A 19,989-nucleotide genomic window follows, 5' to 3' on the forward strand; every position below is an offset into this window, starting at 1 on the left:
AGTAACCTGAAAACAGTGAAATGGAGGTTTAACCCCCCCTGTGAAACCTCCCCACCTGCCCTTGTCCCTCACCCCCAACACCATTCAATTCAGATTCAGCCAATTTGAGTTTTAAATCCAGAGACTCTTAAAGGTGATTCTAAGGTATTAACTCCTGAGAGACACTAATCCAATGCATATTTAAAAGAAGAGTTGGTCCAGTTTCTGAAGATGATAGTAACCATTTTAAGAATTGAATGATTCAAGTTTTTACAACGTGATAGTCATCTAATATCCAAAATTTAAGGGCATGCTACTGACCATGCATAGAGTCTCTGTGTTCTATTTCTGTAAATCGAACACCTGACCCCCTATAATCTTCTAAGAAACATGGAAGCTCATATGATCCTAAATGAGCACTTTGTGCTTCTCAGAAATCAAACTGGGTACATTGGGGCAATCATTTTTCCTTTAGTAAGTGAAATATCCCCATGTTAATATGCATTTAATTTCCATTAGGCCTAACTAAGGTACCTATGGATTTCCTTATGGAGGATTAGAGCTTATTCTTCCCTATCTCTCACATTACGATGCCCTTGAACATTGGAATAAAAGGAATTCCTTCTGTAAGAAAAAAGACTTTAGGGTAGAGGTGAATTCTTCAGCTCTTTTTTTTTTTAATCTTACCATGTTGTTGATCAAGGGTGTGTACTTACAGTATGCTGACCCATGACTGCCAGTGGACATGCCAGTGACCACAGGAACCAATGGGCATTCCATTGCAGATGGATTCTTTATCACTCCAGCAACATAATGTAACAATGAAATGTGCACAAAGACCAACTATGATCCCTTCCTCAGTTGTCACTGTAGGCAATGTACAAAAACATTTTCATGAATAAAGGGTTCTCAAAGACTGTTCACATATGCAGATTTAATCATGTACACAGCCTCTACAAAGAAAATGGAGCCAGATGTGGTTTACCATTTATAGTTACACAGATGGCTCCAAGCATAGAGGAATACAGTAAATTCAAAAGGAATTCCTCATGAAACTCCAGTGGAATGTAATCCTAAATTTAGAGGGAAGATAGCAGTGGACTAAATTCAGAGTGACTTATGCTGATTTACACTAGTATTTTGTGGGTTTGGAAAAACCAGGCTGCTAAATTGTTCTTAATTTAAACACATACAGCTTCTGATGTTTCTGCCAGATTAACTGTTGGTGATCTTTTTGCTGGTACTAATGCTATTGGAATACTACTGTTTCTAATTTTTAGCAGCTGATATAATGTATGGTTGTGCCTATTTCATCATGCTAATTTTTTTTTCTGGGTAGTACATGTTTTTAATAATATAAAACACACACACACATGCATACACACATATACACTCACGTATATGCATATTTTTATGTGTTTGGTATACATAATTTGACCAGACATGGAAATATATTTGTGTAAAAAAATGAAAATGTAAGGGGATATTCTTTACTTCAGTATTTAAAGTACATATTTGGATTTCATTTAAACCTAGGTAACTCTACCTTTGATAAAACTAACATGAAACATTGATATATCAGATCCATGTATTTTTTTAAGGTTCCATATGTGAAATGAGAATACTGATAGAAAAAACAGATGTCATATTTAGAGAAACTTCTAGAATTCTATTTATTTTTAAGGTCATGTTATTTTAAATGCAATAAAAACATTCAAACTGTAAAATAAATACACAGTTTTTTGTTCTTTTGAAAGATATGCCTCCCAGAAAAGTATCTCTTTTGGAATAAAACCTCAGACTAGCCGGGGGGAGCAACATTTACGGCAATTTTCAGTAACAAGTTTCGGCAATTTTCAGTAACAAGTTTCTTTTCCATTTGTTTCATCATCAGTTCAAAACCAGATTTAGTAAATTTCTGCTTCCTTTACTGGGTTTAAAAATAAGTAGAAGGGTCAAAGCTGCTGATAATTATTCAGTCATATCAAGGCTCACAGATAATAGTTTTCTGCTGAAATACAAATCAAGGTCAGTTTTCCCAAAACCTGGTTATCACCTGGGGAGCTTTATAAAACTGTGAATTCCTGGGCCCCAGGATCTGCATTTTTAACCTAGCACCGGTGTTTTAGGCCAGTGTTTGGAAACCAGTGACCTAAACAAATGTTTACTGTACACCTTCTGTATACTACTTGGTTATTTTGCAGCTGATTCTTCCAGTGTCCTGTGTCTGATCATTAGTAGATTTTTATGATAGTTTAAACTGCTACTTTTATTAATGAATAATAATTCTATCTGTAACATTATTATCAAGGTCCTCTCACTGGGTTCTCACCCCAATCATGTGTAACAATGTAAAACTGGTTGTTCTTAGCCTGCTGCTGTTTGCTTTTTAGGAAAAAAATTATATGATCACTGCTGTTTAATATCAGAATCGCCACATTTTGTGGATATGTTTTTATCACAGACTCTTTAAAAGTTCAAACTCTAGAATTAACGATCAGGTGGAGAGTCCCATTTCTCTGTATTAAGAGGGTGCATTCGTGGGAGAGGATGGTTTTGTCTGAGGTCTACTGCTGAGGTTTGGAATTGTGGATTCCTTTGGACTATGTACAGTATCTGAATTCCTTTAGTAGTCCCACAAAAGCTGCACACTGCCAACTTTTCTGACTTTAGAGCTCTAAATTAAGGCCAGTTCCTTTGCTCATCCCACAAACTCTTTCATGTTCCCTAACCGCAGCCTGAGAAAGGCGCCTTGGTTTCAACAGCAGCAGACCAGCATATGTTTACTTAATTCCTAAGACATGATGACAGTGGTCTCTGTGCCACTAAAAGCTTTTCTCTTTATTATTTTCGGTTGACGCTGATTTCCAAGCTTTCCCTGCCTGTCACGTGTGTCTTGCAGTGCCTTCAGTGCCGCCCATGAAGAGCAATGGAAGTTAAAGGAACAGCAGCTGAAAATACAGATTGCTCAACTCGAGACAGCCTTAAAATCCGATTTCACAGACAAAACTGAAATCCTTGACAGATTAAAAACTGAAAGAGGTACATATGAAATGACTACTGACTTACTCATTTCGAACATGCATGTTATTCATCGTTATTCACTGACTTGATAAGTACCCATTGTGGTGCCTGTTGCTTTGCCAGGCACCTTGCTGCGTACTGGGGACACAGCCGGTATGAAGAGTCATTCGCTTTTATGAGTTTAGTGCTTGCTGCAAATTTCCCTTTACTCAGCTTAGCATACATGCCAAACAAATTAGTTTTCCTCAGAGTTACTCTTGTTCAGGTTGTCTTTAGTTTGTTTAATTTTCCTAAATTTATTCAACTCAACAAGTGCTGATTGAGCACCAGTATGTGCTAGGCACTATTCTAAGTTCCAGGGATCCAGCAATGAATAAACAAAGACCTAGTCCTCATGCAGCATAAATTTGAGAGGGAGAAACTGATAGTAATTAAATAAATATGCAGTACATCAGGTGGTGGCAAGTGCAAAGGGGGAAAAATGGCAGTGGAAGACAGCCGAGAAGGGCGGAAGTCTCTCTTGGCTGTTTTTGATCTGGCAGACAAGGAAGACCTCTCTAATAGGGAAATGTCGAATTCTACTCTGTGACAGAGAACTTAAACACAGAAGCCTTGTCAAGATGTCCCTGCTAAAATAATAATCATTAATAAGTTACACTTTATGAGTCCCAGATCTCACCCTTCTTGTCTCATAGAAGTAAAATAATTTATACTAAAGTAGATGTCTGCTCTACTATCTTATACACACGTATACTCACAAATGCACAACCAGGAAAGTGAATTATTTGCTCCAAGTGTTGTACGTGTTTGCTCATCTGCTAGATAAACCCACTGATTAAGGTTGCTCCTTTTGAACATTTGCAGTTCAGTTACATGAGAACATTTAAATGTTTAATACGGACTCAGTTAAAAAAAACAATTACATATCTAGGCAGTATTCTCTATATTGATTTAGATCACACTGCCATATTTTGTTAACTCTAAGAAAGATTTTTTTTCCCATTTTAATATCTCTGAATTTGAGAAGCATCTTTTTAGCATCATTAAAAAGGTGATAACATTTTTTTAAATTATGGTCTGATTTTTTTTTAGCATTTTAAGAAGTCTGAAATTGGAGCACATCTTGTAATCAATGGGGTGTTAATCTCAATGAAATATATATGCAGTATTTATATTTACCAAGTGGTTAAATTTGATGGCAGATGGTTTCTGAATTTTTTTCTAGAAGATTGTGAGTAGAATAAAATGGTGACATGATTTCTGACTGGGTGGATATTTTAAAGTTTCTACGTCAAAGATATATAGTTCCTGATTTTAATGTGTAGCATTTTATACCTAACAGAGTGCTTTGTTTAGTAGTTGCTCAATAAAGTCTTCCACCAAAGTAGAAGTTCTCTATATTTCCTCTGTTCATTCTAAAGGAAAGAGAAATGAAATAAACCTTTCTCCTTTGCTTTCTGTTCTTCCCTAGATACCCAAATTTCCAAACTCTCATCTTTTCACATTTACATTGTTCTCTGGAAAGAAACTCTTTTAAGAGGATAGAATCTTAGTGGTCTTTTTTTGTTGTTGTTAAGAAAACCTATTTATTGCTGTTGGATTAATTCTGGGGGTTCTTATAAATTTTTAAAACAACAATTGCTAAGTTATTTTAATGCAACTAGTGCATTCCTTATCTTTTTTTCTTACTGGTTCTTAAGTCTTTTCAGATTTTTTAAATAATGAAAATAACTCATGTGCATTATTAAAAAAGAAGAGTCCAATAAACAAAAAAATTTCTTCTAAAAGTCACTCAATCCCACAACCCACAAAATAATCACTATTATTTATATATGTCTTTCCAGAGTTGTTTCTATAAGTATACATGTAATTTAATGTGCTTTTTAAAAAAGTATATGGTAAATCCACATCATCATTCATAATGGCTGTCATAGTTTTCCAGTGTGAGGATCTGCCATAGACAGTTTAACAGCCGTCTATTGATGAATTTTTAAATAGCTTCAGCTTTTTTAAGTATCATGAACATCTTTCTGCACAGATCTTTACACATTTATCCAATTATTTGCTTAAGAAAAACTGCTAGAACCAAATCTGTTTTTTTTTTTAGTTCAACTTATTTTAGTTATTTTTGCTTGAATACCTGAAATTTACAGTTCTACTAGTTTCAAGTTTTTGTTTCTTTGTGAAAATGTTCAGATAGATTATAAGAAAAATAATACAGCCTTTAAACAATTTTTTTCCAGGAAGTATTAAACCAAAAATTAAATTTATCTATTTAAGGAAACCTTTTAATATTTAGAAAATTCCTTTTTGTATTACAGATTTTGAAATTGTTTCATTTTACTTTGAAGTCTCTTCACACATTTACTTTCTTATGTATCAAGTGTTCTCTGCCAGAAGATGTTTCCCTGGCTTCTTGTAGTCATTCATCTAACTGGCAAATTATTTTTAGAGAATACTCACCTCTTTATTCAAGGTACAAATTAGTTTCAGATTGTGTGAATATGTGGGGGAAGGATATGTAAATGCAGTTTGCATTTGGTTAATGCTTAAATTAACTGCATGTGTTTAAGGGCCTGCTTTTGAAAGTTCCTTTCTATCTTTAGCTGAAATGCATAATTCAGCATAATACATATGGTTATATTGATCACAGCTGAAGATATTAGCACAAAGGAGCTCTGAAAATTGTTTAGTTGAATTGTTCTCTGCACTCTGCTTATTAATGGTGTGCTCGAAGAACATAATTTTAAAAGAGTGAAATGTTATCTCATTTGAATAAAATGCTGTTTAGCTTAACCTGCTTTTTGTCAAATCATAAGGTAAGGAGGTTATTTTTCATCTTGTACAGAGTGCTTTGATTTTTCATATTATAATTCAGCAAGTCTATTTCCTCTTTGAACTATAATGTCTCCGTACTTTTAAAGTTCCAGGAGTTATATCCCCCAATAAACAGTTTAAGAAAGGAAAAATATAGTAGATAATTCTACATAAAATTCTACAGAGAGAAAGTTGTTGTTACTCAGTAATACCTTCTCCCATTAATAAATTGTTTTCACACTAATAAAGCCTTGGTTTTAAAAATAACCAGTGAAGTGGGGATGTGGTTGTTGAAACAAAAGTCAGTAAAGGAAGGAACATTTGAATAAGTTTATTTACACCAGTAACATATACCCTGCTCTGAAAAGTTGAGAGACCAGAAAAACTAGAGCATAGAAGTAATATATACTGCATCTGGATGGAGCAGTCCAGATGGAGCAGTCATGTCCTTACACTTTAGGTCCCCCTCAGAACCCCTAAAAGTTTCACTGGCCAGAGAAGGAAATTACATTATCCCTAGGACCTTGGTTTTACATCTTTCTCACTACATTTACCTTCTTTTTGTTACCTAGTCTGGATTTTGTTTTAACCTAATCAACATCAAATAAAGGGTTTCACATTATTGTTTTACTCTCTGACCAAAAAAGCAAATTTATCTCATAATAACTCACATTTATTATTAATCCTAATTTTTAGTTTAGAGATAAATATTTGAGCTTTACCTTAAAATTTTTCAAGTATTGTTCACATTGGAAAATTCTTTCATTTAGTTCACCCAATAGTAGCAGTTTATACTCTAGGATAACCTTTGAACCTTTCATCAATAAGAAAAATATTTACATATTTGATATTTAAATGGTTTCACATACCCTAGGGTAACTTTTCTTCTTAGTTTGCCAGAAATATGTCATATTAAAAATATTCTAATTTAATCCATTTCTTCTTAACTGTGTGATTTACAGTTTTTGCTTATATGTAGCATTTATGTCTTGGGAACGCAAAGCTTTATAAAAGTCAGAAACAGCTTTGTATAAATTGCAGTCAGTGTGCAAATGTATTCATGTAAGAAATTCTTGGCAAATATGTTGATTTCCCTTTTTTTTTTAAGAAAAGGAAACAAAAATGTACAACTTGAGTTGAGGACTTATGATAACCATAAATCTCTGTGAGCAGGATGAAATTAGTAGAGACACTTTGGATGACATGGTTTAGAGTCAGTCCACAGGGAGACAACAGAGGAGAATACTTGACCACCACAACGATCTCTAGTGGAGAAGACACTTAAGAACATAGGACTGAAGGATAGATTTGTTAGCTAGCCATTATGCTTTTTTTTAAGTTAAGCATATTTAAGGCAAAGGGTAAAAAATTCGACTCTCTATGGATTTGCTGTCTTCTGTAGCTCTTCCCTGTACCCCAGCTTGTGGGTCCTAGTGAATAAGCACATAGGCAAGGGTAACCTATCTCCATCCCATAATGATAGCTCTGAGTCCATGTCCTAATTAATATCATGAACTCAATGAATAAAGAATGCCCATGAATTATTATTGATACTACCATGCACTGGTTGAGAATCCATTTCTCTCACCTTAACAGAGTTTTTAAAAAATGGGGTTGATGATAATTATGGATCCAGAGTTATTATCAGAGAAATTATCTTGTTTTAATTAAAAAAGACCTTATGCTAAATGGGGAAAAGATAACTCAAGAAAGTCGATTTTAAAAACACTAAAAGACACATTTTTTTTTTTTTTTTTGCATGCCTTTCAGGACCCTTAATAAGTAAGTAAAAGTCATAGATTTAGAAACGTATTTTCTTAGGTATTTTAGATAGTATGTTCCTTTGAAGTCCCAGAGGCACAATTTCCTTATATTAATACTGTGAACCTCAGTCTTAAGTTTCTGATAAGCCAGTGAATCATATGGTGGACACATGATAGTGTGTGTTTCTTCCTCACTCCCCTGCTGCCTTTGTCTAAGGTGTGAGCTTAATTTCCTCTCTGGCCACAACAATACTAGCTCAAGCTGGGTGTGTATCACAAGTTAAGTTAACTTAAAATGTGTTCTTCTACCTCTTTCTCACTTAACTTTCTAATTGTGTTGACTTTATTTTTAAGACCAAAATGAGAAAATCAGTCAAGAAAATAGACAACTCCAGTTACAGTACCTGGAACAAAAGCAACAACTTGATGAACTTAAAAACCGCATGAAGTTTTACAACCAGGTGAACCATTTTCTTATTTAGAAAATGAACTCCAAATTTTTATCTAACTACTTTATACATCAAGAAAACACTGTACCACAAAGCAACAGAATACAAATATACAACTTAGTTTATTAACCCATGGTATCTGGCAGCTTATGTTCCATGAGGGTAATCTGCGTAGTTGGAATATCTCTTGTACTTTCCATGAATATCTCATGGTGAGCTTTTACTTACTCTGTCTTTTGCAGGAGAGTGATATTAATGCTGATGAACTGAGTGAAGCTCTCCTGCTTATAAAGGTAACTTTCTAAACTTCACCATGAATTTCATGTCTACATATAAGTGTTTCGGCATAATGATGACCCTTATCTGCAGAATGAATTATTCAGGAAAGTGGTCAGGTGACATTTAGTTATAGCATATACATATTTCATAATGACATCAAAATCACATTAAAGTAGACCTCAAAAACTCATGTTTAAAGCACTTTCTCCAACTGTAACAAACATTTCACTTTTATGTGCCCCACTATAAGACTAATTAACAATTTTCTGTCCTATGAGACATTGGTGCACCCTATTATCTTAAGTAAAATACTGAATTATACATGTCACCAGAAGATATTTTCCAGTTCTAGAATATTCTGTTATTTATAAGGAGACACACAAAAATACATTTCTTTTCTTTTAGGTCATCACAGTGTAGATTTTAATCAAATGAAGAAATAGAAATCAATGCACTTGATTCTTTTTTGCATCATGGAGTAATAAACTGTTTTTCTGTTTCTCTGTAATTGTTCCAAATATCTATCCAAATATTGTATTCTATATCAGGACTGCTTTATTCCTAATGGAAAATGAAAATCTATCTGTTTTCAGTTAATGATTTCTTGCTATATCTGTGTAATTCACAATTACATTTTAGAAACTCTTGTTTTGGTAATAAAACATGTTTTGTTTTAGGCTCAAAAATCACAAAAAAATGGAGACCTTTCATTTTTAGAAAAAGTAGACAGTAAAATTAATAAAGATCTAGAACGGTCCATGAAAGAGCTGCAAGCAACTCATGCAGAAACAGTGCAAGAACTTGAAAAGACAAGAAACATGTTAATTATGCAACATAAAATTAATAAAGATTATCAGGTACTGTAATACACTAAATCCAGAAGATAGGTTTCCTATAATATTCTACTGATGATTTGCATTTTAAAGCAGTATCATCTACTATCATCTATTATAAATTGTCATGTGTTACCACATGCTCGGAATTTAGCCTTGTAACTGGATACTTAGACTAAAGAGTTCTAAAACAAATAATTTTAAGTCCTTGGTTTTAGAGAGTGAACTGTGGTGATGAATTCCCCCTTTACTAGTGTTAGCACACTCTGCAGCTGAGTTATAGTTTCTCCTAAGGTCCTGCCACAGCCATGTTTATATTAGCTTTTAACTAATGGGAATATCACTCCTTAAAAGGAATCCAGAGTTGTGTGGATTTCACTCCTAATTAATGAACATCGTCAAGCATAATTTTCTAAACTGTAAGCTCTTTGAAGTCAGGAAACAATGGTTTACAGCTCCTGGTATCCCCAGGATCTAAAGTCTGCTTGAATCATAGTTGCTTTAAAAAATTTTTTTAATGGAACAGATCCTAAGTAATGAAGCTGTTTATCTGTATTTTATTTAGATGGAAGTTGAGGCAGTGACCCAGAAGATGGAAAATCTGCAGCAAGATTATGAACTTAAAGTGGAACAGTATGTTCATCTTCTTGATACCCGGGCTGCACGCATCCAGAAACTAGAAGGTACAGTGTGCACAGTTCTTTGTCCATGGTGACTAGAGGAGTGGATTTTTACAGCAGTTGAAAATGTCATCCAAGTGTACACTCACAATTTCTTTTTGCTCTTTTTTTCCCCCAATTTATTAACGATAATAGTAGTTTACCAGAAAGGCTGATTTTATCTGATACTTCTCTACTCAAGAATGCCCTACTGCTTTTTTAATTTGGTGTCACAGGCAAGATTTCAGAGTACTTCATAAAGTACCACAGACTAAATTTAAGCACCTCATTTCTAATTTCTCTTGCCTCTCAGCCAAAAAGTCTGCTGCTTGCTCTTGGTCAGATTCATCTTACTCTGGCCCACCACCAGGCCTTTGTCTGCTCCAACTGAACCTCCTTTCTTCTCTCACTCCAAGATATAACCCTTCCCCACTTCAAAATCTAACTCAGTGCATGCCTGTGTCGGGAAGCTGGCTCCCATTACTCCTAGCCACCCCTCTCCTTGAAATGCCCCCACAGTGGTTTGCGGACTTTAGCAAGTAAGAAAATAACATTGGGAACTTGTTTCATAGGTAGCTTCCTGGGTCCTACTCCTAGAGATCCTGGAGCCTGTGATTCTGTATATTTAGAAATAATTCCAAGCAATTCAGATACAGGGATAAGATTATACTTTGAAAAAGACTATCTCAGCACTTACCACTTTTGCTCACACATACTCAAGGGACTTGGGTTTGGGTGGACTCCGGGAGTTGGTGATGGACAGGGAGGCCCGGCATGCTGCGGTTCATAGGGTCGCCAAGAGTCGGACATGACTGAACAACTGAACTGAACTGTACTTAAAAGATATGTTTGGAGATTGTATTATATGTGTTCTTCACCATTGCAGTTTTGCATATTCTCTATGACTACAGTATATAAATTCTCCAATGATAAATACTTTGTCTCTCTTTCATGTTCTCTGCCATGCAGCACTTAAACTCGGTAATCTGTGCCAGCAGTAATTTTGCACTCTTAGAGATCACTGAGAATCCAAAAGGCATGAGTTTATATGGGTTATACTTAAGATATTTACCATATTAGAAATTAAAAATGAGAAATTTAAAAAATATTTGTCATGCTAAAATAATAATAATAAACCCAATACATATTTAACATAAATTATAGTATTTATTTTTTAAAAGCTGCATTTTTCATACCAAAAAAACAGTGAGACAAGTGACACTGTTTTAAACTTTTTAAATTGTTTAACATTTTTGCAAGTCTTTTTAGTGTCTGTCTTAATAGAAAACAGCTGGGTGTTTATATCTGCTTCTGCAGTCAATCGGTTATGATATCACACATCCTGTAGATTCTGGGAAACCCTATTATACATTTGTAAGAGAATAAGAATGAGAAAGGCAAATAACATCTTAGTATTATTTTAAAAATAGTTTTAACCTCACAGACCTCCAGAACAGCCTCAGGAACCCTCAAGGGTTCCCAGACCACACTCGGAGAACCACTGCTCTAAGTAGAAGAATTCAATAAATAATCTATCTGAATGAACAGGGTTTCTGAAAGTCAAAGAGCATGTGTTCCTTTTATTTCAAGTAGTATTCAATAAAAATTTGCTTAATGAAATTTTCATGAATAACAGGAAGGTCACATAGTTTGAGATGTTCGTTCCTTTCAAGTGTCACTAAGTCTTTAGCAATATATTTTATTTGTTTCCTAAATTCATTGATTAATTCCATAAACATGCTCATGTTCCTAACATATCCTAAGCAAAGTGCTAGGCAGTGAGAATACAAATAGGAAAAAAGCTCAAACTCAAAAGATGTCAACAAGTAAGTAGACACACTTTACTGTGAAGAGTGTGAAGTTAGGAAAATGAAAAAGCTACCTAGGAAACATTGAGGAGAGAATGCCTGTTTGTATCTGAAGATTCAGGGATGACTCCGCACAGTAGGCTTGGAGTCTTTAATAATGACAGAATTCACCACTAAATAAAAGCAGTGAAAGGCATTCCACGCAGTAGATGAGGCAGGTAAAAATGCCCCAAATGTGAAGCACCACCATTGATTTGAGAAACTGCATATGATTTCATCAGTTTGGAACTCAGGATTGGTAAAGGAGGAAAACTTGGAGATACAACTGGAAAGAACCAAATGCTGAAAGCCGTGTTCGCCACCTGCATGAGTTTGAACCTTATTAACCTAGAGAAGCACCAAGGAATCTTTGGGTAGGAAGTAGTACACAAAACCACATTTTGGAGACTATGCTATAGGTTTTGGGAAGAATGAGTAAAATTTGAAGGAATGAAGAAGTTTGGGCTCCATTAATAATCTAGGTAATAAACACTCTGGGTGTAAGTAAGGTAGCATTAGTGGAGGTGGAGAAGACAGGGACAGATTTGCTAAAGACTTAGGAAATATTTTTGAATAGCAGTGACCCTACAGATGTGGGGAGCGCAAAGCCAAAGAGCAACCTAGGGTGACTCCATGGTATCCAGCTTAGGCAGCTGGATGTAGGCTAACACATTCACTTGGAATTCAAAGTCCAGAAATAACTCGAAGAGAATATGAGTCATTCTCCTTTAGGTGTATTAAGTTTGATGTGCCTAGAGAGTATCTAGATAGAGGGCTCAGCAAGCCACTTAATATGTGAGTCTGTTATTTAGGGAAAAAAATCTCAATTAAAAATAGAAATATCGAGTCTTCAGTATATTGATAGTAACAGAAGTCATAAAAGGGGATGGGATTACTAATTATTAGAGATGCAAATAAAAACTACAATGAGGTACCACCTGACAAAAGAGCCATCATCAAAAAGTCTACTAATAACAGGGCTTCCATGGTCCAGTGGTTGAGACTCTGTGCTCCCAATGCATGGGGCTCAGATTCAATCCCTGTTCAAGGAACTAGATCCCACATGCTGCAGCTGAAGATCTGCATGCCACAACTAAGACCTCATGCAGCCAAATAAATAAAAAAAAAAATTTTTAAGTCTACAAATAACAAATATTGGAGAGGGTGTGGAGAAAAAGGAATCCTCCCACACTATTGGTGGGAATGTAAGTTGGTGCATCCACCTTGGAAAACAGTATGAAGGTTCCTCAGGAAACTAAAAACAGAATCACCATATGACCCAGCAGTCCCCCTCCTGGGCATAAACAGACTGAATTATGATTCGAAAAGATATATGCACCCCTATGCTCACAGTATCACTGTTCACAGTAGCCAAGCCATGGAAACCACCTAAATGTCCATCAGCAGAGGAGCAGATAAAGAAGATGTGGTGCATAGATACAATGGTGTACTGCCCAGTCATAAACGGACAAAAGAATGCCTTTCGCAGCATCCTGGATACAGCTAGAGATGATCACACTAAGTAAACTAAGTCAGAAAGAGAAAGACAAACACCATGCAGCATCACTTATATGTGAAATCTAAAATATGACGCAAACAAACCTGTCTACAAAGCAGAAACAGAATCACAGACGTAGAGAACAGACGTGGTGGCCAAGGGGGAGGGGAAGGGGCAGAAGGGTGGACCAAGAGGTTGGGGATCATAGATGCAAACTATTACATTTAGAGTGAAAAACCAACGAGGTCCTTGTATAGCACAAGGAACTGTATCCAGTCTCCTGGGATAAACTGTAGAGAAAAAGAATGTATATATGTGTATACCTGAGTCACTTTGCTATACAGCAGAAATTAGCACAAGAGTGTAAGTCAACTATATTTCAATTTAATTAATTAAAAAATAAACAGGGATACAGTTACTCATGAAACATAGACTAAAAAACGGATAAAAACAGAAGCCTAGCAAACCAGCAGAGAAACCCTTAAAGAATGAGAAGAGTGGTAGGAGGAGAAGCAGGGCAGGTGAGACATGGAATCCCACAAAAGTTCACGGAAGAGGATGTGGTCTTCATTGTCAATTAAGCAAGGAAATCAAGTAACACAGGAAATAAGTAACTCAGCAGTAGCCACAGGGCTGGAAAAGGTCAGGTTTCATTCCAATCCCAAAGTAACACGGGACCAAAGTCCATTCACTCTAGAAATCAGTTGGTTATTGGTGACTTTTTCTGGAGTAGTTTCACAAGAAAAGTAAAGCAGATGCTTTTCACAGGAGATGGAAGAGTGTCTGTTACATGAGGAATGGGAGACACAAGTAGACATTACTCTTTTTAGAAGTTTGGATGTAACCTGGGGGAAAACATGTATTTAGAAAGAGACATATCTTTTTATTTTTTTATTGAAATATAGTTGATTTGCAATATATTAGTTTCAGAGGTACAGCATAGTGATTCAGTATTTTTGTAGATTATACTTCATTATAAAACATTACAAGATAATGGCTATAATTCACTGTGCTATGCAATATACCCTTGTTGCTTATCTATTTTATACATAGTAGTCTGTATCTGTTAATCCCATACTCCCTAGTTTGTCCCTCTACTTCCTTCTCCCCTTTGGTAACCACAAGCTTTTTTCTATATCTGTGAAGTCTGCTTCTGCTTTACATATATATTTGTATCATCTTTAGGTTCCACGTATAAGTGATATCATACACTATTTGTCTTTCTCTGATTTATTTCACTAAGTGTAATATTCTCTAGGTCCATCCACATTGCTGCAAATATCAGAATTTCATTCTTTTTATGGCTGAGTAATACATATGTGTGTGTGTGTGTGTGTGTGTGTATCAATCACATCTTCTTTATCTGTTCATTTGTTGATGGGCACTTAGGTGCCTCCAGGTCTTGCCTGTTGTAAATAGTGCTACTATGAACATTCATTGAATCACAGAGAAAACAAAGGAATTCCAGAAAACCATCTACTTCTGCTTCATTGACTATGCTAAAGCCTTTTTGTGGATCACAAGAAACTGTGGAAAATTCTTAAAGAGATGGGAATACCTGACCACCTTACCTGCCTCCTGAAAAACCTGTTTGCAAGTCAAGAAGCCACAGTTAGAACTGGACATGGAACAATAGACTGGTTCAAAATCAGGAACGGAGTACATCAAGGCTGTATATTGTCACCCTGTTTATTTAACTTGTATACAGAGTACATCATGTGAAATGCCAGGCTGGATGAATCACAAGCTAAAATCAAGATTGTCAGGAGAAATATCAACAACCTCAGTTAAGAAGATGATAACACTTTAATGGCAGAAAGTAAAGAGGAGCTAAAAAGCCTCTTGATGAGGGTAAAAGAGGAGAGTGAAAAAGCTGGCTTAAAACTCAACATTCAGAAAAACTAAGGTCATCGCATCTGATCCCATCACTTCATGGTGGCAGATAGGAGGGAGAAAAGTGGAAGCAGTGATAGATCTTATTTTTGGGGGGCTCCAAAATCACTGTGGGTACAGCTGTGACATTAAGACACTTGCTTCTCAGAAGGAAAGCTGTGACAAACCTAGACAGTGTATTAAAAAGCAGAGACATCACTTTGCCAACAAAGGTCTGTATAGTCAAAACTATGGTTTTTCCAGTAGTCATGTATGAATGTGAGATGAGATTTGGACCATAAAGAAGACTGAGCATCAAAAAATCGATGCTTTCAAATGGTGATGTTGGAGAAGACTCTTCACAGTCCCTTGGACTGCAAGGAGCTCAAACTACTCAATCAGAAAGGAAATTAACCCTGAATATTCAGTGGAAGGACTGATGCTGAAGCTGAAGCTTCAGTACTTTGGCCACCTGATGGGAAGAGCCAACTCATTGGAAAAGACTCTCATCCCTCATGCTGGGAAAGATTGAAGACAAAAGGAGAAAGGGGCAGCAGAGGATGAGATGGTTAGATACCGACTCAATGGACATGAATTTGAGCAAACTCAGGGAGATAGTGAAGGACAGGGGAGCCTGGCGTGCTACAGTCCATGGGGTTGCAAGGAGTCAGACACAACTTAGCAAGTGAACAACAGCGTGAACATTGGGGTGCATGTATTATGTTTTCAATTAGTGTTTTTGTTTTTTCTGGATATGTATCCAGGAATTGCTGGATTATATGGTAGTTTTTATTTAATTTTTTGAGGAACTTCCATACTCCTTACCATAGTGGCTGTACTAGTTTATATTCCCACCAACAGCATACAAGTGTTCCCTTTTCTCCACACCCTCACCAGCATTTGTTATTTGTACACTTTTTCATGATAGCCATTCTGACAGGTGTGAGGTGGTATCTCATTGTGGTTTTCACTTGCATTTCTCTGAGAATTAGCAATGTTGAGTATCTTTTCATGTGCCTGTCAGCCATCTGTATGTCTTCTTTGGTGAGTTATCTATTCAGGTCTTCTGCCATTTTTAATGAAGTTTTTTGGTTTTTTTTCATATTGGGTTTCATTTTTTTTATATTATGTATTTGAGGTGTTAGCCCATTGTAGGTCACATCATTTGTAAATATTTTCCTGAATTCAGTAGATTATCTTCTTCTTTTGTCAGTAGTTTCCTTTGCTGTCCAAAAGCTTTTAAGTTTAATTAGATCCAGTTTATTTAGTTTTGCTTTTATTTCTTTTGCCTTAGGAGACAGATCCAGAAGACATATTGCTATAACTTATGTCAAAGAGTGTTTTGCCTGTGTTCTCTTCTGGGAGTTTCATGGTTTTGGGTTTTACACTTATATCTTTAAACCATTTTGAGTTTATTTTTGTATATGATGTGAGGGAATGTTCTAATCTAGAAAGATATATATATTTTTAAGAGCAACTTTATAGAATTATAATGAACATACTTTATTTTTTTCCCAGCATAATGGTTTTATTATTTTAAAAAAATTTGTTTAATTCTTTATGGGAAAGTTCAAACATATATGAGTGGAAATAATTGTATGGTAAACTCTGATGTACTTACCACATAGCCAGTCAATTCATAGCCAATCTTTTTTCATCTGTATCCCCAACTCCCTTCTATCTTACCCATATTCTTTTGAAACACATCTCAGATACCATATCATTTCATCAATAAATATTTCAGGATGCATCTGAGGTCTTAAAAAATAACAATACAATTATACCTAAAAATGAACAATAATTATTTACTATCATAAAATTTCTAATCAGTATTTAAATTTCTGATCATACCACAACTTTTAAAAATGTTCATTTCTTTGGATAAACATACTTTAAATTGCACATCTTTAAAGTGCACAATTTGGGAGTTTGGCATATATATACACCTGTGAAACTATCACCATAATCAAGATAATGAACATATCCATCATCCCCAAAAGTAGAAAAATATATATTTGGATAAACTGACAAGAAGGTAGCAGTGGAAAGAGAAATTGATTTTAAAGGAGAGAAGATAATAGAGCCAAACCAAAGGAGCAAGTGGAATCTAAATATTTACCTCAGTTATTCATTCAAAGGCTTTTTTTTTTCTTCTTTCTCCTTTTCCCTGGTATATCCTGTATCACCACTTAATTTTTTAACTAAATGATGTCAAAATAAGTGATAGATTTCTTTAAAACACAGTATCAGTTACAGAAAAACAGTGTAGCTGTAGAATTTGATTGGGACTATACACTGCAAGCCCTCAGATTCCCCACCACTTCATATGTGTCTTTGTATCTTTATATGTCAACACCTTAAAACCTCTAAACTGTGTGTCTTCTCTTGCAGCCCAATTAAAGGATATTGCCTATGGCACCAAGCAGTACAAATTTAAGCCAGAAATCATGCCAGATGACTCAGTTGATGAATTTGATGAAACCATTCACTTAGAACGAGGCGAAAACCTATTTGAAATCCATATCAACAAAGTAACCTTTTCTTCCGAAGTTTTACAGGCATCTGGGGATAAAGAGCCTGTCACCTTCTGTACCTACGCTTTCTATGATTTTGAACTACAGACAACTCCCATAGTACGGGGCCTTCACCCAGAATATAACTTTACTTCTCAATACCTCGTTCATGTTAATGACTTATTCTTACAATACATTCAGAAAAATACTGTGACTCTTGAGGTTCACCAAGCTTACAGCACAGATTATGAAACAATCGCAGCTTGTCAGTTGAGATTCCATGAAATTCTAGAAAAAAGTGGTCGAATATTTTGCACAGCAAGTTTGGTTGGTGAGTATAGTCTTACAGACTTCGGCTGTTTGAATCCCTGATTGGTTTCTATATTAATAAGGCATTTCACATTAATATCTTCTCTCACAGATTCAAGGTGCCTTTAGGGTAAGGACAGTGTTCTCTGTCTGATTCAGCTGCCCACTGTTGATTGCACTCTTAAATGTCATTGATAATGTCAGTACAATGGCTGTTAATTTTTTAAAGCTTCTTAGTACAAATGTTTATTTACCATGTTGATATCTTTGTTTGATTAAAACATTGATTATAGTATGTTGATCAAATATTTTTTAAAGAGAGTATCATTATCACTGTTACTGAGCACTGCGAATACTGTGATCAGTGATAAATAAGACAGATGAAGCCCCTGCCCTCCTGTAGCTTACCTTCTAGAGGGGAAGACGGGCCGTAAAACTATACACCTATCCTTAGATGTGAAGAAAGATGATCGGAGCAAGAGGCTAAAGAGAGAGATGGAAGGTTGCTTATTGAGATAAGGACTTCCCTACAGGATGACATTGATAAAGAGACCTGAATAAAGATCCATATCAGCCATGGGGCAGCTTAAGCCCATGCACCACAACTAGAGAGCCCGTGTGCTGCAACTGGGACCCACAGCCAAACAAATACTTTTTAAAAATATTTTTTTAAAAAGAGAGCTGCATGTCAGGATCCAGGGGAAGATTGTTTTCAGGCAGAGGAAACAGCAAGTACAAGGGCCTGAGGGAAAAACAAACCTGACCAATTGGAGGAACGTCGAGGAGGCCTGTGACTAGAGCAGAGATGACGTTAAAGCAGTAGGCAGGGATCAGATCATGCTGTAGAGCTTTGTGGGTCATGTTTGGACTGTCTTTTTCTCTGACTGAGGCAAGTCATTGTATACTTTTGAGAAGGTGAGGTAAGAGATCACACATAGTTTTTCTTTTTGTTTTTTGTTTGTTTGGCTGTGCTGGGTCTTCATTGCTGCACTCTGGCTTTCTCTAGTTGCAGCAAGTGGGGCTCCTCTCTAGCTGCAGGTGGCTTTTCTTGCTGCAGAGCACAGGCTCACAGGCTTCAGTAATTACAGCACTCGGGCTCAGCAGTTGCAGCTCACAGCCTCAGTAGTTATGCTACTTGGGCTTAGTTGCTCCACAGCATGTGGAATCTTCCCGGAGCAGGGATTGAATCCATGTCCTGTGCATTGGCAGGTGGATTCTTATCCACTGCACCACCAGGGAAGTCCAACAACACAGATCCTGGAAGAACCATGCTGGGTGCTGTGGGAAGAATGGTCTATACCGGCCAAGAGGGGGAATAGGACCATTTTCAGGCGATTGCATTAATCTGTGCAAAGAGAATGGTGGCTTGGATTAAGATGGTAATGAAAGTAGTGATAAGACGTAGTCATATTCAGTGTAGGTTGATTAACTCTTCTTTTAAAACTTGTTCATCAACTGAATGTAGAGAAACAAGAGAAACAGACAAGGTAAGAATTTTGGTGTGAACAGCTAGGAAAATGATGAGGCCATTTGTTGAAATAGGTCGGGTAGAGGAACAAATTTGAGGAAGAAAACTTAAGAATAGTGTCTGAACAAGATTGACCTGCCTATTAGACAGCCAAGTGGAAATGTCACATGAGCAGTTGGATATAATAGTCTGAAGGTCAGGGATAGAAATATAAAAGTGGGATTCATTAGCATGCAGAATATATTTTAAGCCTTGGACCCAGATAATTTCACAGAGAGAGTAACTGTACATAAAAAAGAGAAAGGGACCAAAGATTGAGCCTTGAGAAACTCTAAAATTTAGCATTCGAGAAGAAGAGGAAGAGCCAGCAAAGGAAACTAAGGAGTCACCAGTGAAGAGGGAGATAAACCAAGAGATAAACCAAGAGATCCTAGAGGCCAAGCGAAGAAGCCTTCTCAAGAAAGAAAGAAGGTGACTTAGGTTCTAGGGAGGGACTTTATTTTATTGATTGCATAGATAATATATTCACGTGGTTCAAAAAATCCTGCCCTCAGAAACTTAGTGTGGTAGAGAAGTAAACTGGTGAAGTGACAGTTGCCAAAGCAGTCAGTGCCCTAATGAGGACATAATCCTTGATTCCTGCAAAGGAAGCAGGGAGCTCTTCGGTCCCCCAGGAGCC

At 36.2% G+C, this 19,989-nt stretch overlaps 1 protein-coding gene across 3 annotated transcripts in view; it reads left to right on the forward strand.

Annotated features, from left to right (window-relative positions):
- Positions 1–19,989, forward strand: part of RPGRIP1L (RPGRIP1 like) — a 98,878-nt gene that overhangs the window by 30,732 nt on the left and 48,157 nt on the right. For 2 of the 3 annotated variants that reach the window (XM_070388427.1, XM_070388425.1), the window contains exons 10-15: positions 2,882–3,021; positions 7,938–8,044; positions 8,275–8,325; positions 8,989–9,168; positions 9,710–9,827; positions 17,412–17,864. In XM_070388427.1, the coding sequence (XP_070244528.1) occupies positions 2,882–3,021; positions 7,938–8,044; positions 8,275–8,325; positions 8,989–9,168; positions 9,710–9,827; positions 17,412–17,864 (1,049 nt within the window). The remainder of the gene's footprint in view (positions 1–2,881; positions 3,022–7,937; positions 8,045–8,274; positions 8,326–8,988; positions 9,169–9,709; positions 9,828–17,411; positions 17,865–19,989) is intronic. The other variant, XM_070388428.1, reaches the window with a different exon arrangement.

The sequence above is a fragment of the Bos mutus genome, chromosome 18 (genome assembly GCF_027580195.1).
Source record: "Bos mutus isolate GX-2022 chromosome 18, NWIPB_WYAK_1.1, whole genome shotgun sequence".
NCBI lineage: Eukaryota > Metazoa > Chordata > Mammalia > Artiodactyla > Bovidae > Bos > Bos mutus.